Here is an 18,755-nt window from a genome sequence, read left to right on the forward strand (position 1 = left end):
TCCATGCCGCTACCTCTCTGCTCGGCGAGGGCGTGTGACGTTGCATGCGCGTCAGTATGTGACGTATGTAAGAAGGTACGCTTGTTTTATGTCTCTGTAAGAAGCAGAGACAAGAAAGAGTGAGAAACGCCTGTAGTGTAATGCCCGCAGCTAAAAGCAACTGTGTGAGGACGTATACTCGAATATCACGATATAGTCATTTTCTATATCGCACAGAGATAAACCCGCGATATATCGAGTATATTCGATATATCACCCAGCCCTAGAACAAATCTACCTTCGAGTACAAATAAAGTCACCTTAAACCTTTAACCTTGAACTTTTCCTACAAAGTTGGAAGCGTAGAATTGTCCCAAAATGTATACAATTTAAGATTTAGATGGAATTAGGTGATCTAGCTGTACCACTGATGGACTAATTGATTGATTAAGAAGTGTGCCTGAAATATGTCATTCATATGCACTTCAAGTTCACTTGTATGATAGCACTGCTGCTCTTCACGTCACTAACATTGTTTTTCATGTATGACTCACACAAAGCATGCAATCTTTAATGAATGCAGGCACTTTAATCTTTTAGAATATTGTTATCAGCTGCTATTGTGCCTCACATGAAAGAAAAGTACTCATGAAAGTCATTACAAAGTGACCATGTATTATCTCCCTCTACTTACGTCTCTATTTCTTTCTCCTCCTTCTCAACCTTTTGCTCCTCACAGCGGCTTCCAGCTTCAGCTTTTGCCGCGCCTCCCTGGAGCACACGCTGTCGGCCGAAGAACTGAGCTACCAGCTGCCACGTCGCTCGGGAGGCAGCAACCTGACCTGGCACGACGGCCGCGGCCAGACGACGGCGCACACACGCACTGTCAAACTTTTGCAGCAACCTGGCACGGAGGGCATCCAGGTAAAAAGGCGTCAAGCCAAGATGGGAGATTAGAGAATACTAAAAAAACAGATTTTTTAACTATTTAAAAATTGTTATAAACTTATACCTGTATCCTTTTCAAATATAGTATAATTGTCTATCTGGGTTGGCCCTGCGATGAGGTGGCGACTTGTCCAGGGTGTACCCTGCTTTTCACCCGAATGCAGCTGGTATAGGCTCCAGCCACTCCCGTGACCCCGAAAGGGACAAGCAGTAGACAATGGATGGATGGATGTTCTAATTGACCATGTATTCCCCACTAACATTGAAATGCACCTTCATGCTTGAGTGGTCTTGAGACACACTAAAAAGTGAAACAAATGCGGTGGGCGTATTTGCATTCGGGAGGTGTCAACACTTGTCCATGTATTTCCTGCAGATGAAATGAAAACAAAATATTACTGATACACCATTTTTGGCTGCCGAAAATGCCCCAAACATAAAAGTAATAAAATAAAATAAAATACAAATCAACAAAATACAGGTTGGGATGTCTGTATTCTAATCTCAGTGGAGTATGTTACACATGCATATTTGATTACAAATTCTGATTGGTCTGTCTGTCTGGGAATCTTGGTCAAATCTCCATTGGAACAGTTTGCATGTTCTTTCTGTGCTTTCATGGAATTGTCTTAAGCTACTCTGGACTTGTTTTGTTCCACAACACCAAAACATAAGTTATCTGTTCAATTAGTTGTCCATCAGTCAGAATGTGAGTGTAAGTGGTTGTAGATGTTATGTCTCCTGTATTGAGTTGTACCAGTACCAATTAAGTACCGCTGTACGAATGAATTAAAGTAGGGAAAGTACCATACTGCCTCTAAAAATTACCGGTCATTTTTTTACGGACATGATGGCGCGCTGTCGTTATGTTGTGACATTTCTGGCAATATGAGCAGAGGCGCATGTTAGTCGACACACAAGCACAGAGCACTTACAAGCAGACAGCGTGGGGAAATAAAAGGGACAATGGATGCATTTTGGCTTAAAAATTCTTGATAAAGTGGAGCTATGAACACTAAAGTGCTGCACTTCAAGCTGTACATTAAAACACAGCTAGCTAGCGGTGGTAGGTCTTTGTATTGCATATCTAAGATGTTACTTTCTCTGTATGTTTAAATGGATGTCCTGATCTTGCTGGCTGCAAAACAAGTTTATCTTTGGGTACTAATAAAGTAACCTAACCTAACATAACTTCCATCTGCAGTCCGCAGTGTTTTAGCTACTAAATCACTAATCCTCTCTTCCAATAAACTACGGTTCTTACAAATATCATCTCTGCAGGACAAGGAATAGCTAAACAAGCTTCACTACACACCGTAGCTAACCGCTAACAGCAAACAAGCGCTCTTGCATGTAAACAAATGGGTGGATCGACAACTGCATTGACTGTAAAGATACTAAGTACACGATATTTTTTATTATTACTAATTCTTTTGTCATTTTTTATTGTTTATAAACTCGGGAAATATGTCCCTGCACACAGGAGAACTTTAATTATGACCAATGTATGACCCTGTAACTACTTGGTATTGACTTGGTACCAACATTTGTAGTATCACCCAAAACTAATGTAAAGTATCTAAACAACAGAAGAATAAATGCTTATTACATATTACCAGAAGTGTATATATTTCTATGACCTGTACGGGCATGAAGCACCCTCCACGAGTCAGTCACTGCCTATTGGTGAGCCATGAGGTGTAAAGGCTAAGGCAGTATGTATATATGTATGTATATACTTTATTTTGGGCAGATTGGCTCGTCAACCTTAGTCGGTAGCCTATCTAGAAGAATGAAAACTCTGATAAAAAACCTCTGCTGCGTTGCTGGGATACCCTTTTATGGGAAGACTAAGGGAACAAACCTTGACAGAAAATCAGGAGCTGAAGTCCCGAAGGCGGTCTGACAACACAATGCCATTCCGGCAACTCCTGCGATGGCGCTGGTGCCCAGCTGTATCAACACTCGTTGTTACCTTGGTTTCTCCAGCTCCGTGGAGAGGGCAGGTCTGCTGCCTGGACAACAGCTCCTCCTCCATCGTATCTGTTAAGGCTATGTAGCTCCATTGGAGAGGACACTCCAGCGTCACCGAAAGATGCCGGCAAAACACGGGAAGTGATAAGCTTTATAAGCTTTATAAGCTTTATAAGCATTATAAGCTTATCCGATTGGCGAAGGAAACGAGCACAAGGGGCCACTTCTGTCGGTGGGAAGGACCTTCGTAGTCCCACTGAACAACTACTGCACGCCAAAGCTCGGCATCCCCAAGCCAGTTAGGTGTTGTTCCGCCATGGCTTGCATGCTCCATTGGATGCATGGAGAGTAGAGACCACCTCGTATAGTGAGCCACAAAATCCTCGTACCAGACAAAATCCAACACAAAAAAAACGAAAGAAGATTCTAGCTCTTCCATTTTCAAACTGGAACGTTGGGACTATGTGTCCTGGACTCTCTGCTGACCTGCAGCAGCTGGATGACACAAGGAAGACTGCCATCATTGACAGGGAACTCTCCCGGCTGAACGTCGACTGGCTGACAGTGACACCATCAGGGAAGCAAACTAATTATTTTTCTGGCCTACAGAGGAAGCCCGCTGGTACGATGTTGGCTTCGCTGTGAAAAACATGCTTGTCGCCTCAATCGAGCCCTCTCTGGAAGGCACATAGATGATCTTCTCATTTCTGCTGTCAACATCTTCTGGCTCGGCCACCATCCTCAGCGAAGAAGAAAGGGCAGCCACGCATCAACACCTGCAGTACCAGCGACCAAGCAAAGACCCAGCAGTTGCTGAGTCACCTTAATAAAACCTTTGCTGAGAGGATACCAGCTGATGACACCACCAACTCTAGGTAGGGCTGCCTACGTGACACTGAATAATGCAGCCATCTCTGCCTACGGGAAAAAGGAGTGCAAAAATGCTGACTGGTTTGAGGCCCACTGGGAGGAGATGGCACCTGTGTTCGAGGCCAAGAGGCAGGCACTACTGGCATACAAGGCCTTACACAGACCCATACTCTTGCTGCACTGAAAGCTGCCAGGAAAGCATCCCAGCAGACTGCCTGCCGTTGTGCCAACACCTACAGGCAGAATCTCTGCAGCAGCATCCACACTGCAGCAGACACCAGTGATGCAAGAGGAATGTACAAGGGCATCAAAAGAGCAACAGGCCCAGCCCCACCAAGTATGCCCCCCTCAAGTCCAAACTAGGGGAAGTGATCAGCGACTAGGGGAAGTAGCTCCAGCGCTGCGAAGAGTTCTTCGCCACGCAGAACGTCATCACCGACTTTCTGCCATCCCAGACCTGCCAGTCATGGAAGAGCTTGATAGGGGGAAGGGAGACAGACGCGACTGCAACATCTACCGAGTGGATCTACCTGCTCGGCATCTTGGGAAAGGCCTTTGCTCATGTTGCCCTGGCGAGCCTGCCAACCCCAACCCCCCGCGTGTACCTAGAGTCCCAGTGTGGCTTCCGTGCTTATCGGTCAACATTGGACATAATAATCTCACTGCGCTAACTGCAAGAAAAATGCCAAGATCAATACATGCCCCTCTACCTTGCCTTCTTTGACCTGACGAAGGTGTTTGACCTGGTCAGGGGGAGTGGACTTTTCAGGTTTTTTCAGAAGATTAGCTGCCCGTTACAACTACTTGCTATGTTCACATCATCCCGTGAGGACATGCACAGCAGTCAGCTTTAATGGCACCATCTCTGAGGCCTTCCCTGTCAGTAGTGGTTCGTCCTGGCGCCGACGCTCTTCGGCATAGTCTTTATGATGATCCTCCAATACGTCTTCAAAGACTGCAGCGAGAGAGTCTACATCAAGCCACTTAACATCGCCCGCCTCTGTGCCAAGACCAAGGTAATTGAGGTGCTCATCCATGAGCTGCTCTTTGCGGACAATGCAGCCTTGTCATCACACACAGAAGACAGCCTCCAACAGCTTGTCAATTGCCTCTCCTATGCCTGCAAGGAGTTCAGACTAACTATCAGTCTTCAGAAGACCCAAATCATGGCACAGGGCACAGACCACCCCCCAACCATCACAATCGACGGGCACAAGCTAGAGGCTGCTGACAACTTCACCTACCTTGGGTCCATTATCTGGAGCTTGCTCACGCTGGATATAGAAGTGAGCAGGAGGATTGCCAAGCCCACAGCAGTTATGGCGAAACTATACCATAGAGTCTGGAACAACCCTTGTCTCACGGAGAATCCTAAGCTGCGTGTCTACCAGGCCTGCTTGATTAGCACACTCCTCTACAGCAGTGAGGCGCAACTTACACATTGGCAGGACAAGGTGCCAAACACAGAAGTCCTGCAACAAACTGAGTTAAGCAGAATCTTGACCATCCTCTGTGAGCGGCGTTTATGCTGGCTTGTACATGTCAGAAGGATATAACTCGGAGGCATCCCAAAGGACCTACTTTGTGGCGAAGTGGTGAAAGGCAAACGGCCGATTTGACAACCACGCCTTTGTTTTAAAGACGCCTGCAAGAAAGAAATTAAGCACTGCCGTATCGACGTCGTTTTTAGGGAGTACCTTGCTGACCACTGTGCATCCTGGCGTTCAACGTTGAGGAGCGGTGTCCGGACCAGTGTTGCCAGAGTTACCTTGAAAAACTAATCTGATTAATGACTACTGATTACTTCTTTAGAAAGTAACTTTGTTACTTTACTGATTAGTTGAGCTTAAAGTAACTAAATTAGATTACAAGTTACTTTAACAGTTACATTCAGCAATGCAGCTCCCGACATTACCCCCGCCGCCTCAACATAAAAATGACAAGCAGTTTTGCCAATAATCACTTTATTTAACATCAACAACTGCACATAAGATAAACATTTATTTTATATTAAAAAATAAATAATGCCAGTCTTTCTTCACTGCACTTAACATAAATACTTGTTTTACATGTAAAAAAAAATAATGATTGCACATACCTGTACATACTTGCTTTATCTATAAAAAAAGACCGTTTTTCTTTACTGCAGTTGACATAAATGTTGTTTTATAAAATAAAATAAAGACGGTCTTTTTACCTTACTGTTAATACTGCAATGGCAAAACCTACAAATACAAATGTAACTATTACATTATTTTGAACTTTTCTTATGAACATTGAACCTGTTGTTCACAACATCAGAGCAGCTAAGCGTGGTTTTAAAAAACAAAACAGTGTATAACACCACATGTTAGCTCTTATTGTTCTATTGTTATAATCAAGTTATGATTCAAACAGTGGCGTTGAGCAAGTAAACCAGTGGTTGTACCTCATTAATAAGATGCCTCTCAAACCTCTTGTCAGCAAGTCTATTCCTTCTCGGCGTGAGGACCAAACCTCCCAGACTGAAAAGCCGTTCCACAGGAGCACTCGATGGGATTGGAGAGTTATACTTTATGAAAATGTTCTTAATTTTTGGAAACCGATGCAGAATCTGAAGGTCATAGGCTGACCTTAGGTAGTCCATGACTTCATTTTCTGCAGAGTCGGTCTCCTCTGGCTCTGCCTCAAAAGTGAAAAAGTCCATCTCACCTTGGCTTGCAGAGGTGGTGGGCACACTGGCGAGGCTTGTACTGGGGGACCAGTTGTGCAGCACTCTGCTGTCAGAAGCCCTTTTACTCGCTGTCTTCTATCTGGATCTCTCAGCAATCGGAGTTTGAATTTTGGACAACTGACAGCTGCGAGAAGGGCATCTTTGTTGTCCAACACACCGGCAAAACGAGTCTAGATAGCCTAAATATGCTTGTGCTTGCAAGGGCTACTTGTGCAAAACATGCCTATGTGGGATCGATATTATAGATTTAATTTTGCAATGATAATGAATATTCTGTTCCATGTTTATGAATAGTGTGATGAAAGAACATTATAACTAGCTTAAAGATGGAACATACCTGCACTATAGCATCCGGAAGGCCTGCAGTCATCCTGGTGAGCCCATCTTTCACTGCCAGGGTCTTTTGCATTAGAACTCCAAGTGTGGGTAGTAAAGTCCCGTAAGGACAGTCGCCTTGTAGAATGTCCAGTGCTGCAGTCAGAGGCTTCATGGCAGTGCAGTACTCATGCAGGAATTGGTACTCTTTTTCTTTGAAACACGTCACTCCCAGCTTGGTGCACAGAGTAGGCAGGTCACTCATGGGAATTTCTACAATTCTATTCACAGCATCAAAGAAGGAGTTCCACCTTGTGGATGTTGGTACCAGGAGCTTTATTTTGCTGACTTCTTCCACTGTTTCTGATGCAACAGTAGATCTGCTTGATTTGGTCCAAAGAGCTGCGCATTTTGCTGATGTTGATGGTGTGTGAAGCACACCTGTGTTGTGGGGGAAGAGACAGCTGGTCATCACTTTCGTTCTCAGCTGAGAGGATTCCTGACAGATCTAAAAAAGTGACATCATCATCTGTGGGGGCAGACCCTTCCTCCTCCGTCTCATCATCGGACTCTGTGACAGGCGGTTAAACTTTAAACGCCTTGACAAAGTTGGACCCGTTGTTGGTCACTGTTGCCACTACTTTTTTGAGTAGTCCATATGAAGAGTGAATGTTTTCGATTTATGTGTAACGACGTGGTCGCATCGTGATGCGGGTGTGTTCTCCCAGGGATGCAGACGGCTTCGGACACAGCTTGCAGGTAGGAATATGATTTATTTAACATATAAATCATACGATGAATAAACAAAAGACATACACGTAGCACAAAAGGCAAAACAAAAGGGCTAGCGTGGGAGCTAGTAAACCAAAATAGCCTAGCGTGAAAACTAGCAGCTAAGGAACATGAAATAAACGTCGTCATCAGTTGTGTGGGAACAAACTAGGAAGCCAGACCGAGTGAGGCCAGGGCAAAGACTAAATAGCCCTCTGATTAGTGCCCGGGCAACAGGTGCGCGTCCCGAACACTAACCAGAGGCAGGTGAATGTAATCTGTCGACATGGCAACAGAAACAAACGAAACTCAAGGTGCTGAAAACACGTGACTCAAACATAAACAAACTATGATCCGGGCAGCGGATCGTAACATTATGCACTAATAACATCATGAGTGTGTTTACCGCAAATTCTCCGACAAACCAATGCAGCTTTGTTGCGCTCTAATGTGGATCTACTGATCCAGTGGAGCGTTACTCCCATATAGCTGCGATTGTGCGCAGTCCAAATATCTGCGGTAGTTGACACAAATTCTACCTCATTCAGTGCGGCTGTCAGGTTGCTCTCCATCTGTGCATACTCCATCACCAGGTAGTACGAAAAGGATGTTCTGTGAGGCAAGTCCGCGTTGATCCTAGCAGGGATCTTCTTTGTTATGGCACGATACGAGGGCGAGTCAACTGTGCTTAAGGGCAGCATTTCCTCGACAACATACTGCCGGACCAACTTCTTTAATTCCCCCCCGCTTAACGCTTTTGCACGAAAGTCCAGCTTCTGTTGTTTGGGTGGTAGGGGGCCTGCTGTATCAGTCACAGCTCTCTCCTTCGCACCACCTGGTGGGACTTCCACTCTTAATTTGATTGCCGTGACTCCAAATGTTTTTTTCAAATTTGAAGTTGTGTTTTTGAAGGTGGATAATACTTTGTCTCCAGGACAGAGTATACAGCGAACCTTTATATTGTTGTCTTTAACGGACAGAAACTCGAAATAATGACAGTATTTCCAATTTGAAAACGCGCTTCTCTCTCCGCCCGCCATTGTTGTGTTTATTTTGGTGTCGCTTACATGACGTCACTTTCCAAGACCGCTAGAAGAAATAAAATATATTTTTGCGAGGGAAAATTGGAAAAAAAAGAAATAGTAATGCACTGTGACTTGGATTCTATAAACTTTAATCTGACTACTGGTTTGGAAATAGTAACACGTTAGATTTGTCGTTAATGAAAAAAGACGTCATATTAGACTAACGCTTTACTAAGTAACGCGCTACCGGCATCAGTGGTCTGGACATATGAAAAGGCGAGAAATGCGGCCCTTGCAGAGAAAAAGATAAAACGGAAGAGAAGGGAGCACCAGCCACAACAGTCAACATCCTACATCTGCACCAGAGATTGCTACTCGCGGGTTGGGCTCTTTAGCCACTCCTGCAGGTGCCGATGATACTTGACACGAAGCTACTCCATTGTCTCACATAGATGGACGGATGCCAAGAAGATGAGTGATAGAAAACGGAAAGTAACAAGATTAATTATCAGTAAATGATCAAGTAGATAAATAATCCATCCATCCATCCATTTTCTACCTACTTGTCCCTAGGGATGGGAATTGATACGATTTTTCCGGTTACAATTCTACTTTTGATTGTGCTTAATGATTCAGTTCCTTATTGAATCTCTTATTGATTCTCATTTGGAAAAAAAGAGAACAAACAGATGGATTAGATACATTTTGTTTAGTTCAGAGGTAACGTGACCTTACAAAACCAACAGCAAGGTCTTAAGAGGCACATTGCATTAAAAAAACAAATAATTAAAATAAATATAAGAAATAAATATTCTTCAAAATAAAGCATGTCGGAATTACGCAAGAATGTAGCATTTTGCAATTATTTCAAAACGTTTAAGAATCTTGTCATCCCCTAGAAAATATACTTGTGATACTTAAATTATTATAATATTAGTTTCGATTCACAAGTTGAAACTATCATATATGCATGTAACATGCAACTCAAGATATTTCAAGCCTTCGTTTTGATATAATTTTGATGATTATGGCTTACAGCATGGATTTCATTTTAACAAATAATAGTGCTCTTCCCAACCACCGGCATTGTTAAGGAAATAGTTTGAAAAATTGGCAAGCAATTCCAAGAAAGTGATACACTGGGGAAAGGTTCTGAACAAGAACCTGTTTTTGATTCCCATCCCTACTTGTCCCTCATAATTTAAAAAAATAATACAGTGGAAAATGACACAATGTGTTAGTGCAGTGTTTTTCAACTTGTTTTGAGCCTAGGCACATGTTTTTCATTAAAAAAAATACCGAGGCACACCACCAGCAGAAAATGTTGAAAAATGTATCTCAATAGCCTACAATAAAACATCGTTCTCATCAAACACTTGACACAATTTTTCGATATGAATTTAAACCATAACCATTCATGCATCACTCATTCTCTTGTCTCAAGGTATTGCCTATAAAGCAATTAGCTACCTGCTGCCACCTGCTGATATGGAATTCAGAAGTATTACATGGTTACTCTGCCAATCTCTCGACAGCACAGACACTTAGCAATGGCACATTATTAGCAGATTATAATTGTTGGTTTGCAAAAAATATATTTAAGACCAATTAGGTGAAATTGCATAATTTCCCACTGCAAACCCGACAAGAACTTCCGGCACACTACTGTGCTGTGGCACAGTGGTTGAAAAACAGTGTGTTCATGCATACGTCAGCAGCCAAATTAGGAGCCATTTTAACCCGTTAGCTAACCTACAGTACTACTAAAAAATTGTCTACTATGGTCACTGTGTTATTTAATGCCAAAATTGTTGTTTGATTGTGATAAGAAATGTATGTTTATTGTATCATAACATTTTCTGTTAAAATAAAGCCAATAATGACATTCTGTTGTGGTCCAATGTATTTTGAAAAGTATCGAAATACATTTTGGTACCGGTACCAAAATATTGGTATTGAGGCAACTCTACTCCTGTAATTGATTTTCGCCAACTTCAGCTGTGATAGGCTCCAGCTCACCCTATTGCAGACAAACCGTATAGAAAACGGATGGAAGTATTTATGCTTTTCAAATATCTGCACTTTTTTGGAATTTTGCCTATCGTTTACAATCAATCAATCAATCAATCAATCAATCTTTATTTATATAGCCCTAAATCACAAGTGTCTCAAAGGGCTGCACAAGCCACAACGACATCCTCGGTACAAAGCCCACATACGGGCAAGGAAAAACTCACCCCAGTGGGACGTCGATGTGAATGACTATGAGAAACCTTGGAGAGGACCGCATATGTGGGTAACCCCCCCTCTCTAGGGGAGACCGAAAGCAATGGATGTCGAGTGGGTCTGACATAATATTGTGAGAGTCCAGTCCATAGTGGATCCAACATAATAGTAAGAGTCCAGTCCATAGTGGGGCCAGCAGGACACCATCCCGAGCGGAGACGGGTCAGCAGCGCAGAGATGTTCCCAGCCGATGCACAGGCGAGCGGTCCACCCCGGGTCCCGACTCTGGACAGCCAGCACTTCATCCATGGCCACCGGACCTGTGCCACCCCCCCCCCCCCTCAAGGAAAAGGGGAGCAGAGGAGAAAAGAAAAGAAACGGCAGATCAACTGGTCTAACAGGGGGGCTATTTAAAGGCTAGAGTATACAAATGAGTTTTAAGATGGGACTTAAATGCTTCTACTGAGGTAGCATCTCTAATTGTTACCGGGAGGGCATTCCATAGTACTGGAGCCCGAATAGAAAACGCTCTATAGCCCGCAGACTTTTTTTGGGCTCTGGGAATCACTAATAAGCCGGAGTTCTTTGAACGCAGATTTCTTGCCGGGACATATGGTACAATACAATCGACAAGATAGGACGGAGCTAGACCATGTAGTATTTCATACGTAAGTAGTAAAACCTTAAAGTCACATCTTAAGTGCACAGGAAGCCAGTGCAGGTGAGCCAGTATAGGCGTAATATGATCAAACTTTCTTGTTCTTGTCAAAAGTCTAGCAGCCGCATTTTGTACCAATTGTAATCTTTTAATGCTAGACATAGGGAGACCCGAAAATAATACGTTACAGTAGTCGAGACGAGACGTAACGAACGCATGAATAATGATCTCAGCGTCGCTAGTGGATAAAATAGAACGAATTTTAGCGATATTACGGAGATGAAAGAAGGCCGTTTTAGTAACACTCTTAATGTGTGATTCAAAGGAGAGAGTTGGGTCGAAGATAATACCCAGATTCTTTACTGATTCGCCTTGTGTAATTGTTTGGTTGTCAAATGTTAAGGTGGTATTATTAAATAAATGTCGGTGTTTAGCAGGACCGATAATCAGCATTTCCGTTTTCTTGGCGTTGAGTTGCAAGAAGTTAGCGGACATCCATTGTTTAATTTCATTAAGACACGCCTCCAGCTGACTACAATCCGGCGTGCTGGTCAGCTTTAGGGGCATGTAGAGTTGGGTGTCATCAGCATAACAATGAAAGCTAACACCGTATTTGCGTATGATGTCGCCTAGCGGCAGCATGTATATACTAAAGAGTGCAGGGCCAAGAACCGAACCCTGAGGGACTCCGCACGTTACCTTAACATAGTCCGAGGTCACATTATTATGGGAGACGCATTGCATCCTGTCAGTAAGATAAGAGTTAAACCACGACAAAGCTAAGTCTGACATACCAATACGTGTTTTGATACGCTCTAATAAAATATTATGATCGACGGTATTGAAAGCAGCGCTAAGATCAAGAAGCAGCAACATAGATGACGCATCAGAATCCATCGTTAGCAGTAGATCATTAGTCATTTTTGCGAGGGCTGTCTCCGTAGAGTGATTTGCCCTGAATCCGGATTGAAAAGGTTCACAGAGATTGTTAGACACTGAGTGTTCATTTAGCTGCTGTGCGACAATTTTTTCGAGGATTTTCGAAATAAAGGGAAGGTGGGACACCGGTCGGTAGTTTACCATGAGGTCAGGATCAAGGTTAGGTCTTTTGAGCAGAGGATTAATAACCGCTTTCTTGAATGCTAGGGGAACAGTGCCAGAGGAAAGTGATAAGTTTATAATATTTAGCACTGATGGACCTAATAATACAAAAAGCTCCTTGATAAGTTTCCCAGAAAGTGGGTCAAGTAAACATGTTGTTTGTTTTATCCCACTTACACGCTGTAATAGTTCCTCTAATGTTATTTCATCAAAAAGAGAGAGACTATTTTGTATTGCAGTATCCGTCGTAGATACAGTTGTATCTGTGTTCATAGAACCCAGTTGTAGCTGGGATGCGTTGTCTTTAATCTCCTTTCTAATGAGTTCAATTTTCTTATTGAAGAAATTCATAAAGTCATCTGCCGAGTGGGTGGAGCTATTGGGAGGAGTCCCTTGTTGGGTTAGCGATGCTACTGTACTAAACAAAAATTTAGGGTCGTTTTTGTTGAGGCGGATGAGATTTGAGTAATATTTAGCTTTAGCTAAGGTAAGCATGCGTTTATACGATATTAAACTATCACTCCATGCTTGATGGAAAACCTCAAGCTTGGTCGCGCGCCATTTACGTTCCAACTTTCTACATGATAATTTATGAGCTCTGGTTTCCTCTGTAAACCATGGGGTGCGCCTTTTAGGGGCCCTTTTTTGTTTTAGCGGTGCTATACTATCAATGGTTTTGCGCAGGGCATTGTCAAAGTTGTTAGTGAGGTTATCAATAGAGCCGACATAATTTGGGAATGGTGCCATTACCGAAGGCAGTAGGTCAGCAAGAGTCATCGTTGTGGCAGCATTAATGTTGCGGCTGCTATAGCAGTTATTATTATTATTAGTTTGTTGACAATGAGTCAGAACTTCGAATTTTATAAGGTAATGATCGGACATTACTTTAGTATATGGGAGTACCATAACTTTGGAGGTGGTGACACCCCTGACCAGCACTAGATCTATTGTATTGCCGTTGCGATAATGAACCTCATTTATTATTTGTGTAAGACCACAGCTATCAATTATAGTCTGGAGCGCCACGCACTGAGGGTCCGATGGGGTATTCATATGGATATTAAAGTCCCCCATTATGATTATATTGTCTGCGTGCGTCACTAGATCAGCAACGAACTCTGAGAATTCATTAATAAAGTCCGAGTAGGGCCCTGGGGGGCGGTAGATAACAGCCATATCGAGAGGCAGCGGTGCGACAGACCTCATAGTAAGCACCTCAAACGATTTGTATTTATTATTTAGGTTAGGGGTAAGGTTAAAGTTTTCATTGTATATTAGTGCGACCCCCCCACCCCTTTTAAGGGGACGGGCAATATGCGCATTCGTATAGTTAGGAGGAGATGCCTCATTTAGGGCAAAAAATTTGTCTGGTTTGAGCCAGGTTTCGCTAAGACCAATGACGTTAAGATTGTTGTCTCTAATGATCTCATTAACTAATAACGTTTTGGGAGACAATGATCTTATGTTTAAAAGCCCATATTATAAGTATTGGGCTGTTTTGACGAGTTTTTGTTTAAATTATCCGTAGTAGAAATATTAATAATGTTGCGTTTATTATACGTAGTGCACTTTAAATAGTTTCGACCATATCTAGGAATTGATACGACGGGAATTTTCAGATTGTTTGCTTGATGCTGCGATCGACTGAACGCATCATGATTTGCCACCTCAGTAGAATGCATATCTACCCCGGAGACATTCACAACAGAAAACACATTATGTGAGTTGTGTGTTATTCTGAGAAAATTGCTATGCGTACAGGAATTATCCAGCCTGGTGCTGGCTAGTTCTAGCTTAACTGACTCCTCACCCGGACTAGCAGGCTCTGTAATTGCCTGTGACCGGGCTTGCTCTAGTGTAGTTAGTCAAATGTGACTTAAACAGTAGTCTATGTTCTTAGACAGGATGATGGCGCCTTCCTGGTTAGGGTGAAGGCCGTCCCTCATCAGCAAGCCTGGTTTGCCCCAGAAAGAGGGCCAATTATCAATAAACGTTAGTCCCTGTTGTCTACAGAAGCTAGCCAGCCACTTGTTAAGCGAGACTAATCTGCTATATCTCTCATCATTGCCTCTCGCAGGCAGGGGGCCAGAGACAATTACTCGATGCCTGGACATCTTTCTAGCGAGATCACAAGTCCTGGCTATGTTTCTCTTTGTAATCTCTGACTGTCTCATCCTAGTGTCATTGGAGCCAACGTGTACAACTATATTCGCATAACTAGTGGTGCGATTAGCCTGTCGTACGTGTTTACTAGGCCTGTTGCGAGTTAGCTCCCTAAGATTAGCCTCAATGTCAGGTGCTTGGGCCCCCGGGATGCACTTAATTGTGGCTGGTTTGCTAAGCTTTATGTTTCGGGTGATGGAGTCCCCTATGACTAAGGTGTGGTGCCCGGTAGACTGGGGTGTAGGACTAGCTAAAGAGCTAAATCTATTATGCGTCTCAACCGGTACACCGTAGCTTTTAGGCCGCTTAGGACTACTACAGGCTGGGCTAGTTAGCTCGCTACAGCTAACGCTAGCAGATGTGTCCGCAACATCTAAAGTTACGAGATTACTCTGCTCTAACTGGCGGACACGGCCCTCTAGCAGAGCCAGCCTCTCCGTGAGTAAGGTGCAAGACGCGCAGGAAGCCATACTCACGGTGTTTTCTGTCACCGAGTGAAGTTCCTGCTGTCTTCCGAGAAGTCCTGGTCACGGTGTGCAGGAGTAGACTCCTTCTGACCGGCGCCCGGCGACGCCTTTCTCCGCGCTAGCTTCGTTAGCTTAGCAGCTAGCTAGCTGCGGGAGGTGTGGAGAGACAGAGATCGGGTGATTTGCAAGTTAAATAGTACTACTAAATATGTTGAGAAAGTAATAAAGAAAGCTACAGAACAATTTAAAAGCACACAAATAGAACGATACTTAGCTTTTTCGAAACAGCGAGCAGTCAGCGAACAGTCACGCACGGTGAACCGGAACCGGAAGTGTTCAATGCCAATCGGCATCCTAATGACAGCGGACCTTGTACAGCAGAGTCCCCTAACCTTTTTTCCACCACGAACTGGTTAAATGTATGCAATATTTTCACGGACCAGCTTTCTACGTGTGGCAGATAAAAACGGCAAACAAATTTGCCTTTGGCTACAATCTGGCAAATTTACATTTTATATGTCCATTAATCTAATGTGCATTGTCCCATGTACTATAACAAAGGTCCACGGATCGCTACCGGTCCACAGACCGGTGTTTGGAGACCACTGTTGTACAGTATGTGATGTTTTATTACATTTCTTGGCTCTCATAAAGTCTGCAGTGAGCAGTTAATACTGACGTTGTTGAAAACAAAGTGAACATTGTGATGCCTTTTTTAAACTAATGCTTAAAATGAGCAAAATACGCAAATATTACATGTTATTACAAATGTGCCTTTTATTACATTACATATATACTTACATCATGTATATAAAACCTTAATGGAGGTGTTTGGATGTTTTGTAAGGGCTCTATGAGCAGAACAGTGCAGCTCCCATAGACTCCATTGTAAGCATACTTGTGATCGCATTTATTTACTATTTAGAATGCATTAAAAAAATAAGTAATTTATTTCATCATGATTGTCAACGATAGGCCTCAATTAAAATAAAAAGTGCAGTTCCCCTTTGTGAGTCTTGAATTTCACGAACAAATGTAACCTAGATTACTTTTTAGTGTTTTGAGTTGTCAAAGTTTTCAAACCAAATCTCTAAAATTTGCAATGAAGGCTCATATTACCCAACAAATATGATCATTTCTTAGTTAAATAAGGTTTAAGTTAGAGAAACATTGCCCAGTTTTGTAATTTACTGTCAAGTGAAGTGCAATTACTGGTTGCACATAAATGTTACATTCAAAGTAGCTGGGAGGGAATACTACATCCATATGTACCGTATTTTTCGGAGTTTGAGTCGCACCTGCCGAAAATGCATAATAAAGAAGGACAAAAACATATATAAGTCGCACTGGAGCCCGGCCAAACTATGAAAAAAAACTTATAGTCCGAAAAATACGGTACAATGTATTTTATTGTCAGACACACAGTAGAGAACAACAGTGCCTCAGAGTCAGTGACATATCAAATGTCAATGGTAATGGAAGGGCTAATTGTTTCTCTGTTCTTACCTGACAGAAACTTATGTAACAGGAAAGTGTAAGGGTTGTGATGTAACAGCGCTCCAGCACATTGACTTTCCTTCTCTCTAATGCTTCTACTGCAAGTCATATGATAACTGTCTGAAATGGTCATTGAGTTCTGATGTGTTTTCTTTAAAGCTCAGTAGCAGCACGTTACTGCAGTTGCTGTTTTAATGGTTGGAAATCTGCTCAGTAGCTCGTCATCTCCGCAGTAGAACATAAGCACAGCAGCCAGCGTGCCAATAACATTTACACGTCGCTTTTGTGAAGATTTTAATCCTATCCGTGCAGCCCATGGAGGGACAAAACAAAGTGTAGAAAAAACATATTTCAAAGCGTTCCGCCTGTGTGTGACCCAAAATAGCACATGACACAACAGACTCCTTTTCTGGCTCTAGCTGCTCACGTGAAAGAGAGCCGATAGACCAGACTTGGGCATCCTGCGGCCCGCGGGCCACATCCGGCCCTTTGTATGTCCCTGTCTGGCCCGCGTGAGGCCAATCATAAATTACAAAATACATTTAAAAAAGTATCTATCTCGAGTGTGCAATACAACGGTGCTACTTTTGTTTTGAAAAGCGTTATTTGTATTACTTCCGTGTGGACGTATACTCGTGCGCGATTGTGAGTGAATGTGAACAGCGGCAATCACAAATTACAAAATAAATGTAAAAAAACATCTATGTCGTGCGTGCAATACAACTGTGCTGCTTTTATTTTGAAAAATGTTATTTATGGGCATATGTCCGTGTGTAACCTGTGAGTGAAAGTGCACAGTGACAAGTGATGCCCGGTTATCACCGAGACGCTAAAAAAAGAAAAGTTGATGACAAATGGCGTGTTTTCAACAAGACATGGACTGCCAAGTATTTCTTTACAGAAATTAAAGGTAAAGCCGTGTGCTTAATTTGTGGTACACAGGTTGCTGTGTTTAAATAATATAGTGTAACAACCTGCTGAAGTTGATGTTGTGTTCTTGAGTTGCGAAAATGAGGAGTGAGGATTGACGTGCGTGTGGAAAGAACGAGATAAGTTGAGCTGTGTTAGTATAGGTTGCTCAATAAAAGTTTAAAAAGAGCGTCAGACTTGGTGTGCACTTCTTCTGGACGTTACAATTGGTGTCAGAAGTAAAACTTTGCGCATACTGCCGCTGCTTGTGTGAGTATACTGCGCTGCTTGTGTGCTCAGTCTGCTACGTCATCGGGAGGTACGTGCCACGATGTTTCCCGGCGACTTTGTCAAGATTGAACGGGAGGCGAAGGACATTGAGTGGGGACTTAAGGTGCCGGCAGCGACTGCAGATGTCTGTGAATCCCGGACGTGAGGAGCTCGTCGCAAAGAGAGAGAGAGAGGGTGGAAGGAGAGAGGCAGCGTCGACAGGTGCAGCGCACGCTGCTTGGCATGGGGGAATTCCGCCCTCAATGAAGACTCCCAGGTTTGATAGCAAGGCGAACTGGGAGGCATTTCATCCCACTTCTCACACCAATTGTAGCGTCCAGAAGAAGTGCACACCAAGTCTGACGCTCTTTTTAAACTTTTATTGAGCAACCTATACTAACACAGCTCAACTTATCTCGTTCTTTCCACACGCACGTCTATCCTCACTCCTCATTTCCGCAACAGCAACGCTTCCTCCTTCTTCGCCAATCACCTTACAGGCGTGATACGTTCACAACAAAAAGGATGCAGGATAAAGTGACAGAAATTTACATTTTTGCATTGTATTATACATCAGGAAGTGTTGTGTAAGAAAGTGTTAAAAATAAAACCATCAAAAGCCATCTGCTTTTGTATAAAGATAAGTTAGGTTAAATGAAAATATTATTATTATTATTATTTATCTTACGGTATATCAAAAATAATTTGAGCAAAATTTAATTGAAATATTGTCGATGTGGCCCTCCGGCAGTGCTCGGGTTGCTCGTGCGACCCCCGGTAAAAATTAATTGCCCACCCCTGCGATAGACCAATGGAGTACTCCCCCTTGTCTAAAGGACATTTGCAACAGTGAGGCTATAAGATGTACA

General features: G+C 43.0%; 1 protein-coding gene across 2 annotated transcripts in view; it reads left to right on the plus strand.

Moving 5' to 3' along the window:
* samd10b (sterile alpha motif domain containing 10b) overlaps positions 1-18,755 on the plus strand; it is a 144,749-nt gene that overhangs the window by 43,074 nt on the left and 82,920 nt on the right. For both annotated transcript variants that reach the window (XM_061980917.1, XM_061980909.2), the window contains exon 2: positions 719-903. In XM_061980917.1, coding sequence (XP_061836901.1) covers positions 719-903 — 185 coding nt within the window. The remainder of the gene's footprint in view (positions 1-718; positions 904-18,755) is intronic.

This window comes from Nerophis lumbriciformis, linkage group LG01 (assembly GCF_033978685.3).
Source record: "Nerophis lumbriciformis linkage group LG01, RoL_Nlum_v2.1, whole genome shotgun sequence".
NCBI classification, from domain to species: domain Eukaryota; kingdom Metazoa; phylum Chordata; class Actinopteri; order Syngnathiformes; family Syngnathidae; genus Nerophis; species Nerophis lumbriciformis.